At 51.5% G+C, this 27,611-nt stretch overlaps 1 protein-coding gene across 1 annotated transcript in view; it reads left to right on the top strand.

Annotated features, from left to right (window-relative positions):
* JPH3 (junctophilin 3) overlaps nucleotides 1-27,611 on the top strand; it is a 93,110-nt gene that overhangs the window by 16,411 nt on the left and 49,088 nt on the right. The window contains exon 2 of the mRNA XM_054588937.1: nucleotides 20,110-20,887. Coding sequence (XP_054444912.1) covers nucleotides 20,110-20,887 — 778 coding nt within the window. The remainder of the gene's footprint in view (nucleotides 1-20,109; nucleotides 20,888-27,611) is intronic.

The raw sequence follows: 27,611 nt of genomic DNA on the forward strand, positions 1-27,611 counted from the left end.
AGCCGCTCTCATGAGACGTGCCATTTCTATTGGTGACAGAGTCACAGGATGGCCATACACCACAGTGGTCTGGTGCCTGTTTACACCTCAGGTAGTAAAAAAAAAAAAAAAGGCCAATTCTCTCCCTGTGACCCCTGGTTGTAGCCATGGACCCCTGGGAGTCTGCACAGCCCGGCTGGGGGCCCTGGCACCAGCCCTGCCCTTAGGGAGAATGTCACGTCTGATATCGGACACTCCCCCGCCGTGTTCTGTGGGGAGTCCTGAACCCAGCCTTCTCCTCTGCGCGGGCCACTGGGGGTCCTCTGGGCAGACTTCAGGGTGCTTGGTACAGGTTTGTGGCACAGCTTGAAAACAGACCCCAGCTATAGGGGCCCCTGGTCTGCTGAGGAAGCTCTCTGGGAAATACTCATCCTGAGAGAGCCCCCAGGGGCCTGGCAAAGAGGGGGACTGTGGTTACACAGAGGCGTTGGGTATGTGCGGGCAGCAGAGGGTGGACAGGGCAGCTGCGATGTCTGGGAGGAGGGGCAGAGGCCTCCACACCCCTCCCCGGGGCGAAGGAAGGCTGGAGCTGCCTCACGCCAGGCCTGCTCTTTGCACAAATTGCAGAGAGGGGACCACGAACTCGCAGCTTTATTTTTTATAGCTTTATTGAGCTATAGTTCACATCCCTTACAATTCACTTGTTTAAAGTGTACAGTTTGCCCTGGCTAGTGTGGCTCAGTGGTTTGAGTGCTGGCCTGTGAACCAAAGGGTCTCGGGTTCGATTCCCAGTCGGAGCATGTGCCTGGGTTGTGGGCCAGGTCTCCAGGACGGGGTGCGTGAGAGGCGACCACACATTGATGTTTCTCTCCCTCTCTTTCTCTCTCCCTTCCCCTCTCTCTAAAAATAAATAAATAAAATTAAAAAAAAATAAAGGGCACAATTTAATGACTCCCAGTGTATTCACAGTCAATTGTAGGACATTTTCAGCACCGCAGAAAGAAACCCCATACCTAGCGGTCATTTCCCTCTCCCCCAGCCCCTGACAACCACTAATCTGCTTTCTGTCTCTATGGATTTGCCTGTGCTGGACATTTCATATAAATGGCACTGTGTAATACATGACCTTTTGTGACTGGCATCTTTCACTCACCATGTTTTGGGGGTTCATCCATATGTCATGTGTCAGAGCTTCATTCCTTTTTAATACTGAGTAATATTCCAGTGTATGGCTAGACGACACTTAGTTCATCCAGCCATCCAATGAGGGACATTTGGGTTGTTCCCACCTTTTGGCTTTTATGGTAACGCTGCCTTGAACATTCGTGTACACGTTTTTGTGCGGACGTGTGCTTTCATAGCTCTTGGGTAGGCACCCAGGAGTGGAATTGCTGGGTCATATGGTCACTCTAGGTTTAATTGTTTGAGGAGCTGCCAGGCTGTTTTCCAAAGTGTCTGTACCATTTTATATTCCCACTCAGCTTCTTTTTTAAAACATTTTTTACTGTTGTTCAATTACAGTTGTCTGCATTTTTCCCCCACTCCTCTCCCCTGCCCTGCCCCCCCCCACATTCAATTCTCCCCCTCCCCATTGTCCTTGTGCATGTGCCCTTTATAAATGTTCCCTGCCTTGACCCTTACCCTTCTTTCCCCCATTATCTCCTGCTCCCCTCCCTTCTGGTCACTTTTAGTTTGTTCTTTATTTCCATGTCTCTGATTCTATTTTGCTCGCTTATTTGTTTTGTTGATTAGGTTCCACTTACAGGTGAGATCATATGGTATTTGTCTCTCACCACCTGGATTATTTCACTTAGCATAATGCTCTCCAGTTCCATCCATGCTGTGGCGAAGGGAAGGAGTTAGTTCGTTCTTTCTGTTGCGTAGTATTCCATTGTGTAAATGTACCACAGTATTTTGGTCCACTCATTTACTGATGGGCACTTAGGCTGTTTCCCGCACTTGGCTATTGTAGATAACGCTGCTAGGAACATTGTGGTGCAAAGATTCGTTTGAATTGGTGTTTCAGGATTCTTAGGGTATAATCCCAGTAGTGGAATTGCTGGGGCAAGAGGCAGTTCCATTTTTAGTTTTTTGAGGAAATGCCATACTGTTTTCCACAATGGCTGCACTAGTCTGCATTCCCACCAACAGTGCACTAGGGTTCCCTTTTCTCCACAGCCTCGCCAGTACTTGTTGTTTGTTAATTTGGGTATGATGGCCATTCTGGCCGGTGTCAGGTGGTATCTCATTGTAATTTTAATTTGCATCTCTCTCTGATGGCTAGTAATGTTGAATGTCTTTTCATATGTCTCTGGACCCTGTGTATGTCCCCCTTGGAGAAGTGTCTGTTCATGTCGTTTGTGCATCTTTTAATTGGATTGTTTTTCTTCCTGGTATGAAGTTGTGTGAGTTCTTTATATATTTTGGAGATCAAGTTCTTGTCCGAGGTGTCATTGGCAAATATATTTTCCCATATGGTTGATTCCCTTTTCATTTCGCTGATGTTTTCTTTAGCTGTGCAGAAGCTTTTTAATTTGATGGAGTCCCATTTGTTTATTCTTTCCTTTATATCCCTTGTTCTAGGGGACATATCGGTGAAAATATTGCTGTGCAGAGTATCTGAGATTTTCCTGCCTATGTTCTCCCCTAGGATTTTTATGGTGTCACCACCTATATTTCAGTCTTTTATCCATCTTGAGTTTATTTTTGTGTATGGTGTAAGTTGGTGGTCAAGTATCATTTCTTTGCATGTGCCTCTCCAGATCTCCCACACCATTTGCTGAAGAGGATGTTTTTATTCCATTTTATACTCCTGCCACCTTTATTGAATATTAATTGGCCATAGAAACATGGCTTTGTTTCTGGGCTCTCTATTCTGTTCCATTGATCTATATGTTTGTTCTAATGCTAGTAGCAGACTGTTTTGATTACAGTGGCCTTGTAACATAGTTTCATACCAAGTGTTGTTATCCCTCCTACTATGTTCTTTCTGAAAAATGCTGAGGCTATTCAGGGTTGTTTATGGTTCCATATAAATTTTTGAAATATTCGTGACCAGTGGTCGCGCTCTACATCAGCAGTCACTGGGAAGGAAGTGACGTTGCCAGACAAACTGGCTCCCAACCGCTCTTTCATTTTTCTGAGGGCGAATTCTAGGGGGACCTCCATGTGGAGATGACCAGCACCTGGGGGCCTCCGTGAGGATAAAAGAGCACACGGGGCCCGGCCCTCACTCTCGGCGGCCGCTCCAAGGTCTCAGGTCCAGTCACGGTCTTGCTGTGGCCTCGCGGGTTAGGAGCTGTTACCGTCTATCACCCTTTATAGATGTGGAAGCTGAGAGTCAGTCTCCCAGCCCCACAGTTAATGAGGGAGCTGGCTTGAACCAAGGGGCTTAGTGGGTGACTTCCTCCGCCAGTCCCTGTGGAACTGGCGCTCCATACAAAGGCTTCCCCCCGTCCCCTAGCAGGTCACCTGGTCCCGCACTCTGGACACTGAGTCTGGCAGGGGTCTCACTGGGGTGCATAGACGGCCTAGGGGAGGTCTGGAACCCCTCTGTACAGTTGTGGGTGGACATGTGTCTCTTCCTGCAACTTCAGCTCATAAATCCTATCGTCCTTTCACAAACCCTCCATCTTAATGCGGACCCTGGGCCTGAAGGCCGGCCGCCAGTGGGAAAGGAGGGCCGGCAAGGGTGAGGCTTCCCGGAGAGCGTGAGAGGGAGGAGGCCACCGTCTGAAGTGAAGGTGGAAGCAGGACCGTCTTGCAGCTTTCCAGCAACAGGATCGATGGTCCTCAAAAACATAATGAAAAAAGAAAGTGATTGTTAGTTCTGAAAAAAATCACCTGGGAGCTTTAGAAACCCTCCAGGCCTCACCCGTGACTCACTGCATCTGTGTCTCTGGGAGGCCTGGGCGTCAGTGATCATTTTTCAAAGTTCCCCTGGTGACACTAATGGGACATCCTGGGTTCTGGACTCTGAGTTAGATCAGAGTCACCTGGAAGGCGCATGACATCTCTGGCTGGCTGTCCTCCCCCAGAGTTTGGTGGGTCGGGGTCCAGCCTGAGAATCTGCATTTCAGTAAGTTCCCGGTGGCATGGGTGCTGCCGGGAGAACCACGGCGTGGAGCCGCAGCAGGCGCGCCGCCTGTCGGGAGCTGTCCAGGTGCCTTCCTCTGCGCCCGTTCACTTACCAGACCACAAGCCGGTGGGCTGGATATTGTCATTGTCGCTGTTTCACGGAAGGGGACACAAATGCACAGCGAAGTGAGGTCACTTGTGCAAGCTTTCACTGCTGTTAACTGTCAGCCTGGCTCTCCATCCCTTCGCTGTGCTCCTGTCATATCTCGGAAATAATGTTTATCCCCATTTTGCAGGTGAGGAAAGCAAGGCTCAGAGAGGTCAGGGAGTCTGCCCAGGGTCACAAGACCAGGACCTGAGTCCAGACCTGCCTAACTTCCAGCCACACCGGTGAAGGGTCCTCTCCCGGGAAAGGGGCTCCCTCACTTCCCCCTCCCACACTCACTGCCACCGCACCTCACAGGTGTTTCTCTTAACCCCTGACCTCTAAGAGGCTGGCCCTGTGGGCTCTGGGCAGCTGATGAGCTTCAGTGCCTGCTGGGTGACCAGGTGACCGAGAGGGGAGTGTGGGTCCGGGGAAGGTGCCCCCAGGTGGCAGGATACAGAGCAGCGCCCTCTCTGTGCCGCAGTTCTGTTCTGGCCTCCCGTGTTCACGCCCAGAGCGAGGGGCATCAGGGGCTGGCAGAATCTGGAGCTGGGGGCAAGGGTGGCCCCTGCTTGCTGAGGACGAGGGGCCGACCCTTGGGAACTGGCACAGGGATGCCCAGGTGTCCTAAGTCTGCACGTCTGAGCTGTTCACCGTGGGGAGAAGGCAGCACTTGCCATCAGCGGCGTCAGGAGCAGCAGTAGGCCTCCTCCAAGCGAAGCCCAGCGCCCTCCCGCTGCCCCTGCCGGCCCCAGCGCTGGGTGGGGAGCAGTGGGGAACCAGGAGCCAGATGTGGGCTTGGGGATCAGACGCTCCTGGCAGGGGTCCTAGCTCAGCTTCTTCCTCAGCGTCACAGCTTTGGGCAAGCGACTTAACCTCACCACACCTCTGTTTTCATCTGTAAAGTGGGTACCAGGATGTAGTAACATCCCCCTCAGGTGGTTGTGAGAACCAAGTGAGGGCCTCAGGAGAGCTCTTGGTAGACATACTGTGGGCACTCAGCAATGTTGGGGTGCCATTCCTATTGGCAGGTGGGTGAGGCTGCCCGCCCTGGTGAGGTCAGGGTGATGAGGTGAGCAGAGCCTCTCACCTTAGGGAGTATGGCTTGGAGGGAACAATATGGGACCACCATACTCCGGAAGAGGGGACACCTGGCTGAGGTCTACGGATCAGCCTCTTTTTCCCAGACTTGCGCTGATCCGCCAGCAACAGAGCTGTGGGCCCCCCCACCCCCATGACGAAGACAAGGAGTCAGGAGGGGGTTCCCATGCCCCACAGCCCCTGTTAGCTCTGGGGATAGCTAAGTGGGGAGGGTCAGATCTCCACCCTTGCTGCTGTGTGGCCTTGGACAAATCACCTCACCTCTCTTGAGTTCATGTGCTACTGTGAAATGACAACACCTGGCGCTCCATGTTCTTTGGGTGCTCAGCAAATATCAGCTGACATTCTTCAGAGACAGCGACCATAGTTCCTGACTGCGGGACCCAGGAGTGTCGTCCGGGGTCCGAAACTGAGAAAGCAGCCAACACGAGGAAGTTTTAGAGATAAATATTTAATATCAAACAACATTTTTTAATCTGAGATTAGACTCTTTTTTCTTATGTGAAAAAGACTTTCTCTTTATTCATAATTGCCAAACTCCAGTCGCAACAAAGATGTCCTTCAGTAGGGGAATGATGAACGAACTGTGGTACAAGTCCACAAAAAGACGCGGAGGAAGCTGTAATGCATGTACTAAGTGAACAAAGCCGGTCTGAAAAGGCTGCTTGCTGAATGACTCCAACTCTATGACAATCTGGGAAAGGCAACACTATGGAGACAGTAAAAAGATCAGGGGTTGGTGGGAGGAAGGGGTGAATGTGTGGAGCACAGAGGATTTTTTAGGGCGCTGAACCTCTGATACCGCAATGGTGGATCCATGTTGTTATACATTTATCCAAGTCCATAAACTGTACAACACCAAGGGTGAACCCTCATGTAGACTATGGAGTCCACTTAATAATGTATCAGTATTGGCTCATTGATTGTAACAAGACCGCACTAATATGAGGTAATAGGAAAGTGTGTGTCTGGTAGGGGGTGAGGAGGTACATGGAAAATCTCTATATTTTCCCCTCAGTTTTTCTCTAAACCTAAAACTGCTCTAAAAAATAGTCTGTTATTTTTAAAAAGAAAAAGCCCTTTCCATAACGACAGTGTGGAGTTTGGGGTCTGCCCCCGAGGTTGGAAGGCTGCGGAGGTGGGCGCCCGTGGGTCGGTCGTCATGCTTTCTGCGGCTCTGAGGCTGAGCACTCCGCCTCTGCCCCAAACCCTCTCACCTGGGCGGCGGAGGTGACTCTGCAGGTCGTACCTGCCCCTCCCCCCGGGTCTGCTGGACTCTCTACCCCGTCCTGACTGCAGGGTTGCTTCCTGGCTGGTCTGCCTGAGATAAACCTGGCCTCTTAAGTGGCCTGACGGTCCCTTTCCTGCCTCCAGTCTGCGCCGTGTCTGAGGCCTTCTCGGGGAAGCTGCTCCCCACCCTCCCCCACAGGAGACCGCTGACCTGCCCCTTCTGCCCTCTTTCTATTTTCCCCACCAGCCTTTTAAATATATGGGCTGAGCACTCCCTGGGCCATTGTCCTCTGCCAGGGTTGGGGCTTTGCCTCAGGCGGCCGGGTTCAGATCCCCACCCCTACGAAGCACAAAGCCTCTCTGAGCCTTGGTGTCTAAAGCTGGAAAAAAGGATAATATCACCATTGTGAGAGTTTTCTCGTAAAGGTGTCTTCCCTCCCATCCCCCTTGAAATTTTTCATCTTTAAAAGATACTATGTGCTCATAGGTTAAGATGTCAGTTAGTGCTAAAACCAAAATAGTGCTTAGAACAAAAATCAGCGGGACCCTGGCCCCCTCCATCTGCTGTGGCCCCAAACTGCACTTGAACACTTTCAGCTGTGTCTTCAGAGACGCGCCTCCAAGGTGCTGCATAAGCGCTCTTAGCACTTTCTTGGTTCATAATCACTTTTAGCCATTATCTATTGATTTCCTATTATTGTACATGAAGATTTTCAGTCTTTTAGAATCCTCTTCTTACCTTCCCTAACCACTCCAGTATTTTGTCAGTTTTTTTGTTAATCATAGTCAGTTTTTTTCATTATTAAAAGACTCTGTAAGTATTGCTAATTGTTGAGCCAAGCAATGCACTGATTCTATATACTTTTCATGCACAACTTGAATTAGTAGTTGTGTCATTTTTGCAACTGCAGTTTTTAAAAAATCACTATTTATTTCTTTCCCCACCTTCCAGATGCTCAGGAAAATACAATGCAGTTTTCACATTAATAAACCCACCAGATTCTCTACAAATAACATACATATATGTATACATTTATACATACTTTTTATATATTTGTGTATTTTCATTTAATGTTTTCTGTAAGTCATATATACATATACATATATGTAGCCCCATTCACACTAACCCCTCTTCTTCCTGAAAATTTCCTTTGCCTCTCCTGTGTTGGATCTTTCCTGTGTCTTCCTCTTTCTTGATTTACTCCCTCGTTTTTGGTGGAGTGCACGCTGCAGTAGCTTCCTGAGAAAGGATGCATAGAAGATACAGTTTTAGTGGCTAGATAACGTGGTCGATGAATTGGTTGTACGTAGCGTTCTAGATTGATAATTATTTTTGTTCCGAATTCGGTGGTGGGGGTGGGACGACTTCCCACTGACGTCTAGGTCTTGGCATTGCTATCGAGAAGTCTTCCGCTGTTCTGATTCCCAGTCTTGCACATGCAATCTATCCTTCTTCTTCTCTGGAAGCATTTTGGAATTTGCTTACTGGATTCCTGAAATTTCACAATGCCATGTCTTGCTATGCGTCACTTTCCTTTGTCGTGCAAGGTGTCTGTGAGCCCCTTCAGCGTGGACACTCACATCCTTCGATTCAGGGACGCTCCCCTATTTTATACCTTCGTGATTTTTTTTGTTGATCTCTGGAACGCCTATTATATGGGTGTGGGGCCTAGTGGATGATTGTAATCTCCTCAGTATTCCTTACTACTTTGCTTACCTCTTTGTTCCAGTTTATGGAAAGACTTTCTTGAGCTTATCTTCCAACTCATTTACCAAAATTGTGATTTTAGCCATTCATACTTTTAATTTCCAGGAGCTCTTTCTTTTTCTCTGATGTTTTATTATTTTTTTAATTGCATTCAAGTCTCATTTTGTGGATGTAGTAACTGATCTGAAGATGTAATTTCTGGTTCCTCTGATGTCTCCTTTCACACTTTGCATTTTTCACGACTCCCCCAAATTCCTTTCCCATGTATGGGTATGTTTTGGTCTCTGTCTTCCCCTTGGGAGGCTTTCTGCAAGGGTCTGATGACCTTTGGCTCTTCATTTATTAGAGTCAGGTACCAAAAAGCGGACGGGAAGCTCTGCGTGCAGAGCCTTCGTTGCTGGCGCAGTTCAGTCTCCACAGAGGAACTCCCCTGTCCCACCTAAGGGCAGTGGTTCCAGCGGGGTGGGCGGGGAAGCAGGCAGGCCTCTGCTCAGAGTGAGGACCTCCTTCCACTCTTCCCGTGTCTGTGCCTCACCGCGCCCTCCTCTCTGCCTGGTGGCCTCCTGGCCATGAACTTTTTGTTCCATAATATTTCTCCAGAAACTCTTCTTCCTGTGCCCTGCAGGAGGGGAGGAGGCTGTCTTTTAAAGTGTATTGTTTATATGTTCCCAGCGATATGACTTTTATCCTTTCTCTTGGTTTGTCCTTCTAACTTTTACTTCTCACTTCTGTAGTCATCTCAGCTGCCTAGCGTCTGAGAATCCTGTGATAGTTTTCTAGGGCTGCCGTAGGAGAAGATCACAGGCTGGGGGCTTAACCAACAGACATTTATGTCTCACAGCTCTGGAGGTGGGGAGACCAAGGTCAAGGCGCCAGCAGAGCTGGGCTCTCCTGAGGCCTCTCTCCTTAGCTTGCTGATGGCCACCCGCTCACTGCCTCCTCACGTGGTATCACTTCCTCTCCTTACAGGACCATCAGTCCTATTGAACTATGGCCCACCCTAATGATCTTTCTCTCTCTCTTTTTTAAAGGTTTCATTTATTTATTTTTTAGAGAGGGGAAGGGAGGAGGAAAGAGAGGGAGAGAAACATCAGTATGTGGTTGCCTCTCGTGCACCCCCTACTGGGGACCTGGCCTGCAACCCAGGCATGTGCCCTGACCGGGAATAGAACTGGCGACTCCTTAATTCACCGGCACTCTGTCCACTAAGCCACACCAGCCAAGAATCTTTTTTAAATTGTGGTAAAATACACATAACATAGAATTTATCGTCGTAACCATTTTTAAATGTATAGTTCAGCAGTATTAAATACATTCATCCATCTATCTCCAGGAAGCTCTTTGTCCCATGAAACCGAAACTCAGTCCCCATGAAACAGTAATGCCCCTCCCCCCGCAATCCCTGCCACCGCCTTCCTACTCACTATACTACTCTAACTATCTCATAGAAGTAATTGTATGTTTGTAGCTGGCTTATTTTTCATAGTATAATGTCCTCAAGATTCACTTGTGTTATAGCATGTGACAGAATTTTCTTCCTTTTTAAGGCTGAGATATAGTCAATGCTATGGATGGACACATTTGCTTTATCCATTTATCCTTCCACGGACACTTGGGTTGCTTGGACTTCTTGGCTGTTTGTGTGCATATACCCTGCTTTCAATTCTTTTGGGTATATGCCCAGAAGTGGAATTGCTGGGTCATATGGTAATTCTATGCTTCATTTCTTGAGGAACTGCCAGACTTTCCCACAGTATACAAGGCTTCCTGTTTCTCCACATCCCCGCCAGCACTTGCTGTTTCTTGGTTGCTTTTTTTGTTTGTTTGTTTTTTGTTTTTGTGATAGTAGCCCTTCTGGTGGGTGTATGGTGGTACTCAGTGTGGTTTTGATTTGCATTTCCCTCATGATCAGTGATGTTGCACATCTTTTCATGTGCTCATTGCCTCACAACCTCATTTTACCTTAATCATCTCCTTAAACACCATATCTCCAAATATGGGTACATTCTAAGGCACCAGGGGCTGGGAATCCAACATACAGATTTGGGGGAACAGAGTTCATCCACAACAAACTCCACTAGCAGTAACACTCAGAGCCCAGGTAATGCAGGTTTTTCAAAGTGATACTTTCTGGTGCCTGTGATGATGTGGGGGAAATAATCTTTTCCGAGGGCAGTTTATCAAAAACCTTTTAAAAAAAAATCTTCGTTTCAACCAAGCCATTTCATTATAGGAATTTATCCTAGGGCTATAACTTAACATTGTGTCCAAAAATTAGCTATCAAAAATAAGGGCTATGTAAGTATCCTGCAGGACAGGGTTGGCTTGTCATTTATATGACTGTGTAGCATTCATGTGTTAGACTAGTCGCAACCATTATTGATGATGTAGAAAAGGTGGAGATAGGTTCAGGACACAGTGCAAACTACGGAAGGCTCCAGAACATTGCACACCCCACCTGTGCCATGATGCTGCTGCCCTGGCTCTGCTGCCCATGAGCCGGGTGACCTTGAACTAGTAGCTTCATCTCCCGATCTTCCTTTTCCACAGCCCTAACACCCAGGGATGCGCTGACAAGGAGAGCTAGCTACCTGGGGCCTGTGACCATTACAGGTCGCCTGGTCGTCTCTTGCCATCCTGATTCAGTAGGTCAGAGTTGGGGCCCGGAAATGTGTATTTCCCCCCCTCTCTTTTTTAAGAAATACAAATATAACAGGTGACTTTCAACTTATCTTTGGAGACATTTGGGAAGCAGGTACGTCCTTGAGGTCATTTCAGAGTGCTGCCTGGCTTGGAGGCGCTGGAAATGGCTGTGGTGGTCTTTTTAACTCGGTGCACTCTGACATTTGTGTCCACAAACTCTGGGGAAACCACTTGGGGGTTGAACTGCGAAGCAAAAGAAATAACGGAGTATTGTTTGGTGCATCCTCACAGTGGTCAGATGGCCCCTCTGACCGCTGTCTGGGCCTTGGGACAGATGAGTCAGGAAGGTGGTGGCAAAGGATGTTTGGTCCAGCTGTGAAAAAAAGGGGCCTGGAGCTTTGTAAATGCCATTCGTTACCCACAGGGAGACGCCTTGCAACATGGGCCTCTCGCGGCCGTCCAACACGCGCCTAGAGCCTGGTGCTGCGAGAGCTCCAGAGGCCATTTCACCTGACCAGGCATCTCCAAGCTGATGCCGTCCCAGCTCTGGAGGCTGGCACATAGTGAGACTGCATTTCCCACGAGGCCGGTCGTCTGGGCCTGTGGTGAAGACTTCAGAACTTCAGCAGATGGGAGAGGGCTGCGGGGGAGGAAAATAAGAGTGTGTGTGAGATGCACGGGGCCCGAGGGAGATGCAGATAACTTGGCAAGAGCTGACCGTTCACACTACCCAAGACGCCAGGGGCTGAGGCCGGATCTTAGCTGGCTGAGCAGCGTGGGCCAAGCCAGCCAGGCTGTGCTCCAGCCCAGGGCTCTGGTTTTCAAATTCGGACCCAGATGTTTCCTGAACCAAATAACATCAGTGCCCACACAAGCCAGGAGCTGTGCCAGGTGCTGGAGTGAAACTCGGAGTGGGGTCCCTCGAGTACAGCGTCGGCCTCGCCTGGGAACGCATTGGGAATGCAGATGCTTGGGGGCACCCACCCTGTGGGGGCAGAAACGGGCTTTAACACACCTGGTGGGGGATGTTGATGCTGTCCAAGCGTGAGGCCCACTGGTGGCTTCGTCTCACTCTTCCCTGCTGTCTCGATCATTCTAGTTGGCATTTGACAGGCGAGGTTTAGGGAGGTCTGAGCCCACCCCGATCTCCTGTACAGGTCTGGGTGATGGGGACCTCCCACCCCACCTCAGTGAGAGAGAGAAGTAACGTGAGGGAGCAGGCCCAGCGAGGGTGGGCACAGATGCCCCGGAGCCTCCCTCTGGGCGGAGCCTCTCCTTGCCCAGCTGGCTGGCGTTCTCTCTCGCTCTCGCTCTTGCTCTTTTCCACCCTTGGCAGTGGAGCCACGAGGACGAGCTGCCTGGGGCAGTCATAGCAGAGCCAATCTGGAGAGTGTTCCTCTATGTCGAAACCCATTTTCTTATTGACATCAGTTATGAAATCAGAGATAAGTGCCCACCGGGGGCAGATGCAAATACAACAAGGCTGCAAACTCTGGGCAGGGTAGGCTTAGCCACCCCATCACGCCTGGTGCTTAAGTGCATACGTTACAGAATGTGAACCTAGGGTACGGCTACAAGCACTGCCTCCATCATACAGGTGAGTAAACCAAGGTTGGAGGAGTGAAGTGAGGACCTCAGGCTGTGGGCGCCGCTCGCCCAGAGCCCCAGCACCGCTGGGCGGGCCACCCCAGCGACAGTTGATCAGCTCTTCTATCTTGTCTTGAGAATTTGAAATTCTATAAACATAATTTTTTTCCTGTGCTTTCATTCATTTCTCTGCTACCAGTCATATCTTTAAAAAATTGATATGAAATCTACATAATGTAAAACTAACCATTTTAAAGTGCACAGTTCAATGGCATCTAACACATTCACAATGTTGTACAAATATCACCTCTTCCTAGTTCCAAACCTTGTTCATTACCCCAAAAGGCAACCCGTGTCCATTCCCCTACCCCCAGCTCCAGCAACCGCCAGTCTGCTTTCTGTCTCTGGATTTGTCTCTTCCAGACTCAGAGTGACGTAAGGTCCTTTCTCCTCACTGATCACCCTCGTCTGGGTCCAGGGCTTGCCCTGCGGGTACTTTTTGACCCTTCCCAGTGTTAGCTAATCCATCAAGGGATCTCCAGAGTCACAGAATTCAGGAATAAGTTGCTGAGTGGTTGCTCTCATTTCACTGATATGATAACTGAGGCTCTTAGAGGCTGTGGTTTTTCCTGGTCACTCAGCTCCTCAAGGACATGGTTGGGCGGCTCATGGAAGGCCAGGGTGACATGACATGGGAACTCAGGGAGAGTATGAGGGACAGCTCAAAGCCTGGACCTGGAGCCATTGCGCCACCGGCTCTGTCACTCAGAACAAGCTAATGTTTGCCTTTGGTCTTTTGCTGGACACCGTCTGTGCGTTCACGTCTAGGGGACAGTAATAGTGATGTCTGGCTCGTGGTGTGAACTGAGCATTGAGGTGCTATTTACTCCTTAAGGGTTTGATAATGATGATTAACAATTGTTAACTGACTGTTAATGACCAGCCAGCACTTTACATTGATTACCTCGTTTTATCTGCACAACCACCTTCCCCACTTTATAGATGAGGAACCAGGGGAACAGAGAAGTTAGAGCACTTTCCTAAGGTTACAGATGCAGAGAGTGTGGAGTTGGGGTTCAAACCCTGCTCCTCACTGCTCCGCAAGCCCCTGCACCTCACAGCCTCCCCCGGGCCATGCGTGAAGCTCCTGTGAGTGCCTTCACTTCTTTTTTGTGGCAAAATATACATAACATGAAAATTTACCATTTTCACCAGTTTTAAGTGTACTGTTCAGTGGCAGTAAGCACAGGCACAGTGTTCTCCGGCCATCCCTGCCGTCCATCTCCAGAACTTTCCCTTCCTCCCAAACTGAACCTCTGTCCCCACTGAACACTAACTCTCCACCCCTCTCCCCCAGTTCCTGGTACCAACCCTTCTACTTCCGGTCTCTATCAGTTTGACTCCTCTAGGGCCTCATGTAAATAGAACCATACGGTATTTGTCTTTTTTGTGACTGGCCTGTTCACTGAGCACAGTGTCCTCAAGGTTTGTCCACGTTGTGGGATGTGTCAGAATTTCCTTCCTTTTTAAGGCTGAGTAACACTCCATTGGATGGAGAGAACCGCCCCCCCCTTTTGTTGGTTCATTTTCCTTCGCTCTTTAACCTTCATTCCATTCTTACCTGTAAGCCCAGCCTCCTTTGAGGGAAGCAGAGTTACTGGGGGCAGGCTGGTTAGTCTCCCTCCTTTGCAGGGATGCCCAGTTTGCGAGGGGGCTGCCATCCTTAGCACCCTTGCCTCAGCAAAACCCTTGGTGCCACCTTGGGAGGTCCCAGATGGGGTGACGATGTTCAGCAAAAATCCTAGGGTGCCCAATTACATTTAAAGTTCAGATCACCAGTGTGATCTTCTCTGGTATAGGTATGTCCCATGCAATGTCCCCTAAAAAATTATTTGTTGTTCATGTGAAACTCAGATTTAACTAGGCACCCTGTGTTTCATCCGGCAGCCCCATCCCCAGCGCACAAGTAGAAGGGGCAGTAAGCCGGGGGTGAGCTTTGGAGGTGAGAGTCCTCGGAGTGGTAGCCCGTCGCCGGCTGGAGGGGGCCACGGGAAGGCCGCTGTCCAGCCAGCAGTCTTGCCTTGTTAAAGGGCCAGCTTCCCACAGGCCACCGCATGCCCAGGCAGGGGAGAAGCCACCGGGCTGCAGAGCCAGGCCCCAGGATCCTTCTCATAACCCTGGACTGGGGCAGGCCTTGGAGTCTCTGCCCAGCATGGGCCACGCTGGAATGCTGAGTGGCACAAGATCAGCCACTGCCTTTGCCTGCCGACTGTCCTTGCTGGGACCCAGACTGGCTGATTCTGGGGCGGTGGTACAGGCAGGGGGCGCTGTGGGGCATGCGTGTGCAAGGCCTGCTCGGGGAGAAGGTGCCCGCTGCCCAGCACCCAGCACAAGCCACCGCCTCCTGAAGCAGGAAAGCCCTTGGTCGGGGCAGGGGTGGGAGGAGGGAAGCGGGTGCTCAGCATTTCCCCTGAGTCAGGGGTAGCTTCCCGTGTTGATGGCAGTGGGCCTACTCCTTACCTTAGCTGCCTCACCGTGTAGCCCCAACCCCAGCTTTCGGGGTCCAGGGGTCCAGGAGTCCAGCCCCCTCTCCTCAGGGCTGGGTGAATTCCATTCAGCTCCCCATGCCATCAGGCTGAGGCAGGCGCCCAGCTGAGACCACCTCCTCAAGGCTCCTCCCTGCCCTTCCTCCCTCCTGTGCCGCCTCCCCCAAAGGATCATGTTCGCAAGGTCGCAGACTCTGCTCCTAGAAAACACCTGGGTCATGCATCACTTTTTAAATGGAAAGGCTGTGCCCTGACTAGTGTTGCTCAATGGTTTGGGTGTCATCCCGCAAACTGAAAGGTCGCCAGTTTAATTCCTGGTCAGGGCACATGCCTGGGTTGTGGGCCAGGTCCCTGGTTGGGGGCGTGCAAGAGGCAACTGATCGATGTTTCTCTCACACATTGATGTTTCTCGTCCTCTTGTTCTCCTTCCTTTCCCCTCTCTAAATAAATAAATAAATAAATAAATCTTTTAAAAAAAATGGACAGGCTGCTTTCTGCTGGAGCAGAGGGCGTGCAGGTCTTTGTCGGGGGCCCTGGCCAACTCTGGGCTGTTTGCACATCCTCCTCTGAGGGCTGGGCTCACATTGTGTAGAAAATGAGGGGTCTAGAATGCAAAGCCCATTCCCCCTGGGGAGCATGTAATCTGGATGAGCAGGGAAGATGCACTCGGCAAACAAAAGAACGCAGGTGCTCTCCTGAGGCTGCCCATGGAGTGTTGGAAACAGGCCCCAAGGCCTTGGGTGCTGGGGGTTGGGGGGAACGCTGTGGACTGGAGTGCTCCACCAAGCTGTCTTAAGAACGGGGTGCAAGATGGGCTGGGTTGGATGTGATCTGAATGGTAGGGTGGGGATTTTGAGTAAGGACAGGTTGTGTGGACAAGGTCTCAGAGACAGAGAAGTCCATGGGTCGGCACCAGTTCTGACTTGGGGGTGATGGCAGTGTGGAGTGGTGACACATCAGTGACAGATCATTTGGGGCCTTGTATTGGGATTCCACACTTAGTCTGGATTTACCTCCAGTGCAGGACTCATAAACAAAAGAGAGGGCCTGGGTGGGAGACAATAGGGAGTAGTGGTGTGTGGGGCAAACTGGAAGGGACATGCCTATCTAGAAGATGCAACTACTGCCGCACTCCAGTCCATTTTGCTACCTGAAAATAAAGACCCAGAGTTGCCAAATCTTGTACTTTTTAGAAGAAACAAGAGAATCAAACTTTTATGTGAAATCTCTTGATTTTTAAATGTTGACAATTTTAATTTTTTAAATTTTTTAAAAATATTTTATTTATTTTTAGAGAGAAGGGAAGGGAAGGAGGAAGAGAGGGAGAGAAACATCGATGTGTGATTGCCTCTTGTGCACCCCCTACTTGGAGCCTGGCCCACAACCCAGGCATGTGCCCTGACTGGGAATCGAACTAGTGATCGTTTGGTTTGCAGGCCAGTGCCCAATCCACTGAGCCACACCAGCCAGGGCCTAATTTCAATTTTTGAATAACAATGCTGTGTGGGACAAATAAAACCTGAATATTGGCAAATTTTAGCCTCTGGTTGGCAGCCTCTGCTGCAGCGGGTTGGAAGAGTGATGGGACAGAACCCACCCCCATTCTCACCCCAAAGCTCTTACTGGGTGAAGTGAAGTGTCCCCTCATTGGTGTCTTGCTGAGGCCTGGTAATAATTCTAATAACAAGTAGGACAGATGCAGTTGAGGTTTACTTTGTGTATGGCACCATGCTGAGGGTCATTTAATTCTCACAATGACTTACGGCATGAGGAATTTTAGACTCTTCCTATTATAGATGAAGAAACTGAGGGTCAGAGAGGTCCAGAAATTTGCCTAAAGTCACACAGGAAATAAATAGAACAAGAATAAGAGCCCAGTTTTGCTGATTTTTAAAAACTTTATGGTGATATATAGATAACAAAATATGCCATCTTAATCACTGTTAAAATATATTTTATCGATTATGCTATTTCAGTTGTCCCAATTTTTCCCCCTTTGCCTCCCTCTGCCTGGTACCGCCCTCCTCTCCCGCAATCTCTGTGCCTTAGTTCATGTCCATGGGTCGTGCATGTAAGTTCTTTGGCTTCTCCATTTCCTATGCCATTCTTAATATCCTCCTGTCTATTTTGTACCTACCAGTTTTGCTTCTTAATCCCTGCACCACTTCCCCCATTCGCCCTCTTCCCATTCCCAGCTGATAACTCTCCAAATGATCTCCATACCTATGATTCTCTTCCTGTTCTGGTTGTTTGCTTAGTTTAATTGTTTATTTGTTTTTTTAGATTCAGTTGTTGATAATTGTGAATTTGCTGACTTTTTAATGTTCATGGTTTTGATCCTCTTTTTCTTGAATAAGTCCCTTTAACATTTCATGTAATAATGACTTGGTGATAAAGAACTTCTTTAGCTTTACCATATTTTGCCATGTATAATGTGCACTTTTTTGCCCAAATATTTGAGGGAAAATGAGAGTGCACAGTATACATGGGTAGTACTAAATTTCGTATCTATATAAATGTTTTTATATAAATATGGCTGTGCATTATACATTGCAAAATACGGTACCTTGTCTGGGAAACACTTTATCTGCCCTTCCATTCTAAATGAGAGCTTTGCTGGATAGAGTAATCTAGATTGTTTCCCATCACTGAATACTTCTTGCCAGTTCCTTCTAGCCTGCATTTTCTTTTGAGAAATCAGCTGATATGGGAACTCCTTTGTAGGTAACTCTGCTTTTCTCTTGCTGCTTCTAAGATTCTCTCTTTATCTTTAACCTTTGGTATTTTAATTATTATGTGTCTTGGTGTGGTCCCTTTTGGGTCCATCTTGTTCAGGACTCTCTGTGATTCCTGGAATTGTATGTCTATTTCATTCACGAAATTAGGGAAGTTTTCTTTCATTATTTCTTCAAATAAGTTTTAAATCTTTTGCTCTTCCTCTTCTCCTTCTGGCGTCCGTATTATTTGGCTGTTGGTACATTTGAAGTCCCAGAGTTCCCTAGGCCTCGCCTTATTGTTTTGAATTCTTTTTTCTTCTTTGTGTTCTGGTTGAATGTTTATTTCTTCCAATTGCTCCAAATTGTTGATTTGAATCCTGGCTTCCTTCCCTCCATTGTTGGCTTATTTTTCTTGTATATTTTTCTTTACTTCACTTAGTCTAACCTTCATTTCTTCCTTTATGTTGTTGCCATACTCAATGAGTTCTCTGAGCATCCTTATCACCCATGTTTTGAATTCTGCATCTGACAGGTTGGCTATCTCTGTTTTGTTTAGTTCTCTTTCTAGTGTTCTGTTCTGTTCTTTCATTTGGGCCATATTTCTTTGCTTCCTCAACTTGGCAGCCTCCCTGTGTTTGTTCCTGTGTATTAGGTAGAGCTGCTTTGACTCCTTGTCTTAGTAGCGTGGCCCATGTAGAAAAGGCACCTGTAAATTGTGTGGGGTGGAGACTTAGTTAATTGCCAGGGCGGGGAACCCCACTCCACCACTTTGTGGCTCCCTCGGGGGGGATGATGCCTCTGCCTGGCTTCTGGAGTTTTTCCCGGCACTCGCCCGTTTCCAGTCACTTCACTCACTTCCTGTATGCGATTGGCACCCTTCCAGCTGCTGCCCTGTGCGTTCTAAGATCGTGCAGGCCCTCAGAGTGGTGAAAATCAGCAGAGTTTCTTCTGCTGCCCCAACCCCCACTGGTTTTTACAACCAGAGGTAATGGGGGTTTATTTGCCAAGTGCTGGAACCCTGGGCTGTGTGGTCTGGGCTGGGATTGTTACTCCCAAGGTATCCCTCCCAATTTTTACCCATGACACGTGAAGGTGGGACTGTCCATCCTGCCGCAGCCACCACCGCCTCTCCACACCACACAGCCTCTCCACAACACCGCCCTCCTCCCCATCTGGATGAAGGTGGCTTCTTTAAACCTTGTTGTCGGACTTCCACACTTGGTGTTCTGACGGTTCTGGGTGTTACTTGTTTTTGAGATCTAGCTGTAATTCTTTCTGTGTTTTTGTGAAGTGGTGAAGTGTGTGTACCTACACCTCCAACTTGACCAGAGGTCCCCCATTTTAATCACCTTTAAAAGCACAGTTCAGAGGCATTAATTATATTCATTGTTATGCAACCATCACCTCTATTTTCAAAACTTTTCTATCACCTCAAATAGAAACTCTGTTTCCATTAAACAACTCCCCACTTCTTTCTCCCCCAGCCCCTGGCAATTACCATTCCATTCTTTATGAATTGAACTATCTGAAATACCTCATATAAATATAATCATATAGTTTTTGCCCTTTTGCTTTGCTCAGCATAATGTCCTCAAGGCTCATCCATATCGTAGCATGTGCCAAAATCTTTTCCTTTTTGGGGCTGAATAATATTCCATGCTATGGATAGACCCCACTTTGTCAATTCATTCTTGCGTCAGTGGACACTTGGGTTGTTTCTGCCTGTTGGCTATTGTGAATAGTGCTCCTATGAATGTGACGAATATCTCTTCAAGCCCTCCCTTTTGATTCCTTTGAGGATATCAGGTCTGCTGATTTCAATGCCTTAAGGTCTCCAAGCACTTAGGTGCCCATGCAGTTAAAGGTGTCCCCAACAAGTGCTCTTCCAAACTCTTCTTGGATATCTCTGGCAATGGGGAAGTTACTGCCTCCAGAGCAGCCTCTTCAGTACTCAGTTTGTAGCCCAGATCTGTGTCTCTATAGCTGCTGCTCACCCAGGATGTGCTTTTTCTTTCACTCCCCAGTCTTTTCTGGGGTGGCCTTCTGCCCATGTACAGGGAGAGCTCTCCAGTTTACTGTTGACTCTGTGCTCCTGTCTGTACATCACAGACTATTAGGTCCCTTCCCTCTTCCCCCTCCCCCTCCCCCAACTCTAAGGGAGAGAACACAATACAACTGTGGGAAGCCAGATGGAAGTGTCTTTAAGAACAACCATTAGTATATAAATCATAAAAATGCACCATGATCTCAGCCTCACTCAGCCTCTCCAAATTGTCCTCTAAGATAGAGAGGACCGTGGAGGCTCCGTCCACTGTGTAAGGTACCCCTGCTCCATCACTGTCTTGGGAGCTCACCCTGTCTCCTTTGTCTCCACAGGGACCTACCAGGGCCAGTGGGTCGGTGGCATGCGCCAAGGATATGGTGTGCGACAGAGTGTCCCCTATGGCATGGCGGCGGTCATCCGCTCGCCCCTGAGGACATCCATCAACTCTCTGCGCAGTGAGCACACCAATGGCGCCGCGCTGCACCCTGACGCCTCCCCCGCGGTGGCCGGCTCCCCAGCTGTGTCCCGAGGGGGCTTCGTGCTTGTGGCCCACAGTGACTCTGAGATCCTCAAGAGCAAGAAGAAGGGGCTGTTCCGGCGCTCGCTGCTGAGCGGGCTGAAGCTGCGCAAGTCGGAGTCCAAGAGCAGCCTGGCCAGCCAGCGCAGCAAGCAGAGCTCATTCCGCAGCGAGGCCGGCATGAGCACAGTCAGCTCCACGGCCAGCGACATCCACTCCACCATCAGCCTGGGCGAGGGCGAGGCCGAGCTGTCGGTCATCGAGGACGACATCGACGCCACCACCACTGAGACCTACGTCGGCGAGTGGAAGAATGACAAGCGGGCGGGCTTCGGCGTGAGCCAGCGCTCTGATGGGCTCAAGTATGAGGGCGAGTGGGCCAGCAACCGGCGGCATGGCTACGGCTGCATGACCTTCCCCGACGGCACCAAGGAGGAGGGCAAGTACAAGCAGAACATCCTTGTGAGCGGCAAGCGCAAGAACCTCATCCCGCTGCGCGCCAGCAAGATCCGCGAGAAGGTAGACCGGGCTGTGGAGGCGGCGGAGCGGGCTGCCACCATTGCCAAGCAGAAGGCGGAGATTGCGGCCTCCAGGTAGGCGGGTGCAGAGGTGGCATGGGACAGCAGGGTGGTTCTGAGTTGCCAGCTGGGCCCGATCTCATCAGTCATGCTGCCTCGTTAGAGGCCTACACTGGCATTTCTCAAACTATGCCCCTTGGAACCCTGGGGTTCCCCGGATGTTCTCAGAGGTGAGGCAAGAGGTCCTGGGTCCTACAGCCCCACCTTGAATAGAGCAGGATCTCTTTTGTCTGTTTATATGCTGATGTTAAATGTAAAATCTTGATGAATAAAGAAGGTGGGCCATTCTGCTGGTAAGATGCATAGGACAGTGCCGGCGCAGAGAACGGTGCAATGCTCCCAAGGCTGCATGCCCAGCTGGGCATGGAGAGCCCAGCATTGCTGGGATGTGGAAGGAGGGTGGAAGCTGCCCTGGCCACCTGGCCTCCAGCCCAGATTGTCCCTGGGCCCTGGGAGACAGCTGAACAGGTTGGCTGTAGGCGCCAGGCAAACCTGGGTGCTGTGGGCCCGCTGCTACTCTGAATGGGATTCCGGAGTCTGCGGCCATACCACCTTGAATGCGCCCAATCTTGTCTGATCTCAGAAGCTAAGAAGGGCCGGGTCTGATTAGAACTTGGGTGGGGGACTGAATGGTACGCAGGACTTACTGAGTTTGGGGTCAGCAGGGCCGCTGGACCCTAAGTAGTGGGTCTGGAGCTGATGTAGGTGGGCACCACGTTGGATTTGGAGGTATCTTTGGTGTTGGTCCAGGGGTGGGGGCTTCAGAGCTGGAAAAGGGGGTGCCCAGGGACTGTCCCCCTGGGGGCTGCAGAGGTAAGCCTGTAAGCCCGGATCTGGTCCAGGTGAGGCTGCGGGAGACCGTGGGCCGCGGGAGCGAGACCGGTCCCTGCTACGGGTCGGAGAAGTTGCCCTGTTGAAATCCAAGGGCTCTCAGGCGGCCCCACTCCTGGCTTCTAAAGGAGCAACTCCTGACTGCGTTAACCAGGAGCTCCCGCTGTCTGTTTGCTTTCCCGGGCCAGGGTGGGGCCCTTGAGGTCTGCCCTGAGAGTCCTGGTGCTTGGGACAAGGGTCTGGGGGCGGCTGCAGGCCCCTCGCGGTGCCCAGGCGGGAGCTTCCGGGACAGGTGTCATTCTGGATGAGTCTATTCCCAATCAGGGGCAGGCCCGCCGTTACTCCAGGAAAGCTCCCTGCTCCGTTATGCTCAGGCCTTCCCAGCCTCATCACTAAATTAAAATTTTAGCCCACTTGGTTCAAGTTTTCAATGACCTTTGATCCATAGTGAAAGGACAAAAATGGTAGCTGCAGTTTCTTGGCAGAATACCTGCCACTCACAGCATCTGAGGCTTTAGAGGGAGACGTAATCCATTCCCAGAAGCCGAAAGAAAAATGGCATCATCACCCGAACACTGAGGTCAGAACTGCTCTGTTCACCTCCTCTTTACTCCCCAGGAAACGCTCAGGCAGTAGAAATAAATAGGAGCCGCATTTATGACTACTCACCGGGTATTTTAAGACCAGATGAGGTTCAATAGTTATTTTTTTCCAATATTAATGTAATACTTGCTCCATATAGAAAAATTGGAAAATAGAATGTAAAAGGAGAAGAGCAACATGAAGTCTGGTCTGATATGTGACCAGAGACTCTTGTTGGCATTTTGCCCTATTTCTTTCCTTTCAGTGTTTATTTTTCTTGCCTTTTGTGTTATGTTTGTTTTGTTGACCGCAGTGGACAAGAAGGAGTTACAGGGCAGGGCATGGCATTGCCGAAGATTTCGGGGCCCTGGCCAGGTGGCTCAGTTGGCTGGAGCCTCGTCCTGTACATCAGAATGTCGTGGGTTTGATTCCTGGTCAGGGCACATGCCTAGGTTGCAGGTTTGGTCCCCGGTGGGAGCGTGTATGGGAGGTAACCGATCGATGCTTCTCTCTCTCCCTCTGAAATCAATAAATATATCCTCGGGTGAGGATTAAAAAAAAGTGTGGGGCACTTGTGACAGCTCCCGTCAGGCCTGCAGGTTGGTTCTCAGCCAAGGGCCCGGGAGGCTGAAGCGCAGAATTCAATGGGCACAGAACAGGTTTGATTTTAGAGTCCGACGACTGGGCACATTTGTGAGGGCTGAGGAGTTTTCTGACAAACCCCACAGAAATTGAGGGTGCTTGTCCCATGAAGGAACCAAGGTGGTGGTATGGGCAGCGCTCAGAGCCAGCACCCCCGGGGGCTCCACTCAGGCCTTTTTCAGTGCTTCTGAGCCCTGGTGTCCTCACCTGTGAGACAGGAGCAGTGGCACCTGCCTGCCCTGAAGGCCTGGGACCTGAGGACAGCTCCCGCCTGGGCCGGGGGCCTCCCAGCCTCCAGGCAGGGCAGGGGGAGAGTGTGGGGTTTCGTGAGAGCTGATCGATGAGCAGCAAGGACCAGGAGAGGGCCAGGTGCTGGGCCAGGGGTGTAAGAGGGGCACAAAGAGGTTGGGGCAGCTCGGGGCCCCTGGGGCATTGGCCAGCCAGCCTTGGTGCTCCCGCGTCTTCTGGGGCGGCCTCGCCGGTGTGTTCCTTCACGGGCATGAGGACTGAGCAAGGGAAGGGAGAGGGCTGGTCGTTGTGCGACCCAGAGGATCAAGTCTGGTCAAGGGTGTGGCCAGCGCCCGGTCTGAGGTCAGGAGGAGTCAAGTGGGTTCCTGATTGCACGTATCTGCTGCACGTGGGGCTTTGGAGCCCCACCCCGTTGTGAGAACCAGACTTAGGCGGGCTGACGGAAGTGTTGCACTCTGTACGCACACACATTGATGCCCACCCCACACAACACACGCATGCACTCTCATCAACACATTCATACCACTCACTTACACACACAACTCAGACCCTCACATACACATTCAGGCGCGCGCACACGGAGACATGGGCACTGTGGGAGCGGTGATACAGAGCCTGGGCCTGTGCGGTGCTGGGGTGGGAGAGGGTGCAGCCCCCATGCCCCTTCCCATCTCCTCCTAGGTGGGTCTCCTGGGTCATGGGAACAGAGTCACAGAGTCTAGCATTTAAAACATGTCTGAGAAGAGGGCAAACCTCAGGCGGCATTGGGAACTGCTTCTCAGAGCCTGAGCTCACGGAGCCTGCAAACCCATGTCCAGCCTGGGCCATCACTGCTGAGTTACCTGGGGGAGAGGCTCGCCCTCTCTGGGCCAGGTTTCCCGTCGAAGGATGGGAGGGGCAGCACACAGAGCCCGCCGCGTGTGGGAGGCCTGGTGTGCGCCACTGTCCTCCCCAGCGCTCTCCTGAGCCATGCTGGCCCCTCCCACCCTCCAGTGCCCGGTGGGCATGTCTGCACATCCACAGGTGAGACCTAGTCTGGCCCAGCGCGTTGCTCCTTGGAGGTGGGAAGTGACGGTGCCTTTGATTACTGCAATGGGGTAAGGAGCCTTGTTCCAGGCTGCAGGTGGAGCTGTGTATCCTGCATTTTCTGTGGGCTAAGATTTGCGAAAAAGGAGGAGGGAACAGAGGCTTCATCCTGAAGAGTGAAACCAGCAGATGGATGGCTGGAAGAGAGACCCCAGAGCCCCAGGGCCCACCCCTCCACTGGAGTGTGAAAGTGGCTCCATGGGGCTGCGGAATGGCTGGCCCCAGGTGGACTCCGGTCACTGTCGCAGCCAAGAAAGAGACCCCCAGGTGACAAGGGAGCTACGATAGGCTGGGTATGGGTTACTCAGCTGAGTCAGAAACGGTTTGGTGTGTCCTTGTCAGAGTGCCGGGGCCTTCCCTGTGTTCCCAGGAGGGAGACGCAGGCTTTCTTGTTAAACAGGGTTCACACAGTTTGAGTTCTGGGAGGTGGCCCCATTCTCTCCATTTCACAGAGGGGCCCGAGACCCACAGCGGCCAAGGGCCGGCAACCGGCCACGCAGCTAAGGCGGAGCAGTGTCTGCAGTGGGTTCCCAAGCCCCCACCGCCCCACCCCGTGTGTGTGCCGGGATTGCCTGGGGTGCTCAGACCCGTGCTGGCCACCCCGAGGTGCTGAGTTCCTGGGCTGCAGAGCCCTTCAGATCCCCGCAGGCGATGTCCGGTATCCTCAGCGCCCTTGGGAGGTGTATGAAATGCAAATGGCTGGGCCCCCCCCTCAGAGCTTCCGATTGGGCGGGTCTGGGCGTGGGCCTGAGCAGCGGCATTCCCGAGGCCTCTGCGGGGTGCTGGCCTGAGAACCGCCGCTCTTCTCTCTCGTAGGAGGCCACAGGGGTGAAGAGACGCTCACAGATGTGCCTGCGACAAAGGCAGAAGGTCGAGGGTGCCCGGACAGGGCCTTCGGGGGGAGGCACCAGGCTGGCTGATCTGGATGAGATGAAATCAGAGCAGGAGGCACTGCCATCCATCAGCTGTGACTTCCTCCCGTAGGGTCCTCTTTACCCCTTTGTGAACTCCCGTGAGCGATGGGCTGTCAGGTACTCCTTTCTGCCCTGTCACTCAGCCAAGTTAGTCCCAGCCAAAAGGGAAACTCAGGGGCACTCTCGGTTAATATGCTTTAAGTGCCTGTATTCTGATGGACCACAGGTATAGACCTCTCTCGCCTTCATACACTCCGGGCACTGTTATGAAATGGTTTCTATAAGACCTAGATAGCAAATCTGTCACCTTTGCACTGGCTGCTCCTCACCCTTTACTTCGTCCGTGGCAGACATAGCTAGTCAATCACAGAGCTCCTAGCTGCTGGCCATCATGCGTTGCTCAGCAGAGGGCCTGGTCCAGCCTGTGGTCTGGCTGAGAATCAAAATACAAACCTGTCCACCCAGTAGAGATGAAAGAGGCATAGAGAACACTTAGCCCAGAGGTTGTCACACTTTAACTTTCAGTCCAGAGCCCTTTGTCATGCAACCTCTTACAGTTCCCCAAGGTATAAAATAGATGAAGTTTCTGTTCAGAGTCAAGCTGGGGGCCGGTGGGGCAGATTGTGGCTCGTTTGCCCCTCCCCTCCCCACCTCCCTGTGGTGGCCCCGGGACATCCAGCAGCATCCTAGGTGGATGGCTCGGGCTTGAGAAGGTGTCTGATGCTGCACCCAGAGCCCTGAGAGAGAACTGGAGTCCACAAGCTACGCCTGCCCAGAGCCAGGGCAGAGTGTGCAACGCATCGGCTCAGTGGACCCTGCGGACCCCGCGAGAGTCCCATGGGAGTCCGGTGGTGTTCCTTTGGCTGGGGCCCCCTCTCCCTGCCTCCTCCGTGATTTGTCTCCAATGTTACTGTGAAGAGATGCCAGGCGGCTTTGCAAAGGGGTAAAAAGCTGAGAGGAGGAGGAGTTTATTATCATGCATCGACTCCACTCTGTTGGAACATGAACTTCCCCAGGCCAGGGGGTCGCTGCGGAGTCCCTGGAGCCTGGGACAGTGTCTAGCTTAATAGCGTCTCATCTGTGCAGTGGTTACACTGTGAATGATGTATAACTGCGTGGGCCCCACCTTCTTTCATTGTCAGGGGCACCAGCTACTTCCCTGGGTTCTGGGGACTTGGAGGTGTGGCGGTGGCCATGGCCACCTTGGGGCACGGGGTGACTGGGTCCAGTTCATAAGGACTGGGGGCTGCGACAGCTGAGTGTTCAGCCCTTTCCAAGGGACTGTGGGATCCTGCTTGCCCCTGGGGGCCCACAGACTCTCAAGGGTGCGAGGTGGACCCTCCTGGGTCCAGCAGGGCAGTGTCTTCCGGCAGATTCGTGGGAGAGAGAGCCGTGTGCTCCTGAGGGTTAGATCAGTGTCGCAGTGCCTGGGCCCCGACAGCCCACAGGTGTGGTCCACGTCCTGATGCGCCGGCTGGCTCTGCGGCTGTGGGCGGGTCACGGACTTCGCAGAGGGCAGTGCGGGTAAATTGCCCCTGGGGTCCTGTGTTGTGGGGATCCCGCGAGATAGAGTGTGTGCGGTGTGTAGCACGGTGCCCCAGCATGGGGCGTGTTTGTGAAGGTGAGGATGAGAACTCACTGTGTACAACGCCCCCGTCTCCCGGAGATCCCCTCAGGGGACCAGGTTGGCTCCTGAACTTGCTCCTTGGGTTGACTGTGTGGCAGGGGTAGAGGGGACAGGTAGTCAGAACACACTGGGCAGGATGATGCTCCAAAGCCTCCACATTTCCACCCCCGGCTTCTTGGCTTGGCTTCCCTCTGGCACTCAACCCGGAGCCTAGAGCTTGGAGCCAGCCCTGCTTCCTGGGAGTGACCGCTCACTGTGCGTGGGGCTGAGGAGGCTGCAGATGCGGCGGCTGTGCTTTTCGAGGATCTCTTGTTCCCATGGGGGCAGCGCTGGATGAGCATGGGTGTGCGGCCTGGCGGTAGGGCCAGGCTGGGAGGCCCAGGGCTCAGAGCGCAGCTGTCTGCCCTGGTCGGGGGCAGGAGCCTGCCCGGAGGTGGCGGGCGGAGGAGGGCACCTGCTCCGGTGCCCTGAAGCCGGCTGGGTCATCATGGCAGTTGCAGGGCTGTAGCCACGGGCCTGCGTGCCAGCTGTCAGCTGACACCCTGTCTTATGATGATTTGCTGAGTGAGCAGAATCGCAGGTGGAGGCAGGAGGGACCTCGATAGGCATTTAGCTGGGAAATGACAAGTTCTTGGCACATTGGCAGCCATTGCTGCTCCTGCAACCATGGCAGACATGGCTAATTGATTGTTGCACTCAGAACCCTCCTGCCAGGCAGGTAGGCCCTCTGAAGGACGGGACCACCTCTGCCAGCACTGTGGGAAAGCGGACCCAGCGGGCAGGGTGGTATTACAGGTCGGCACCGGGC

The sequence above is a fragment of the Pteronotus mesoamericanus genome, unplaced genomic scaffold (assembly GCF_021234165.1).
Source record: "Pteronotus mesoamericanus isolate MK-2021 breed Mesoamerican mustached bat unplaced genomic scaffold, CSHL_Meso_final scaffold_165, whole genome shotgun sequence".
In the NCBI taxonomy this organism is placed as follows: Eukaryota; Metazoa; Chordata; class Mammalia; order Chiroptera; family Mormoopidae; genus Pteronotus; species Pteronotus mesoamericanus.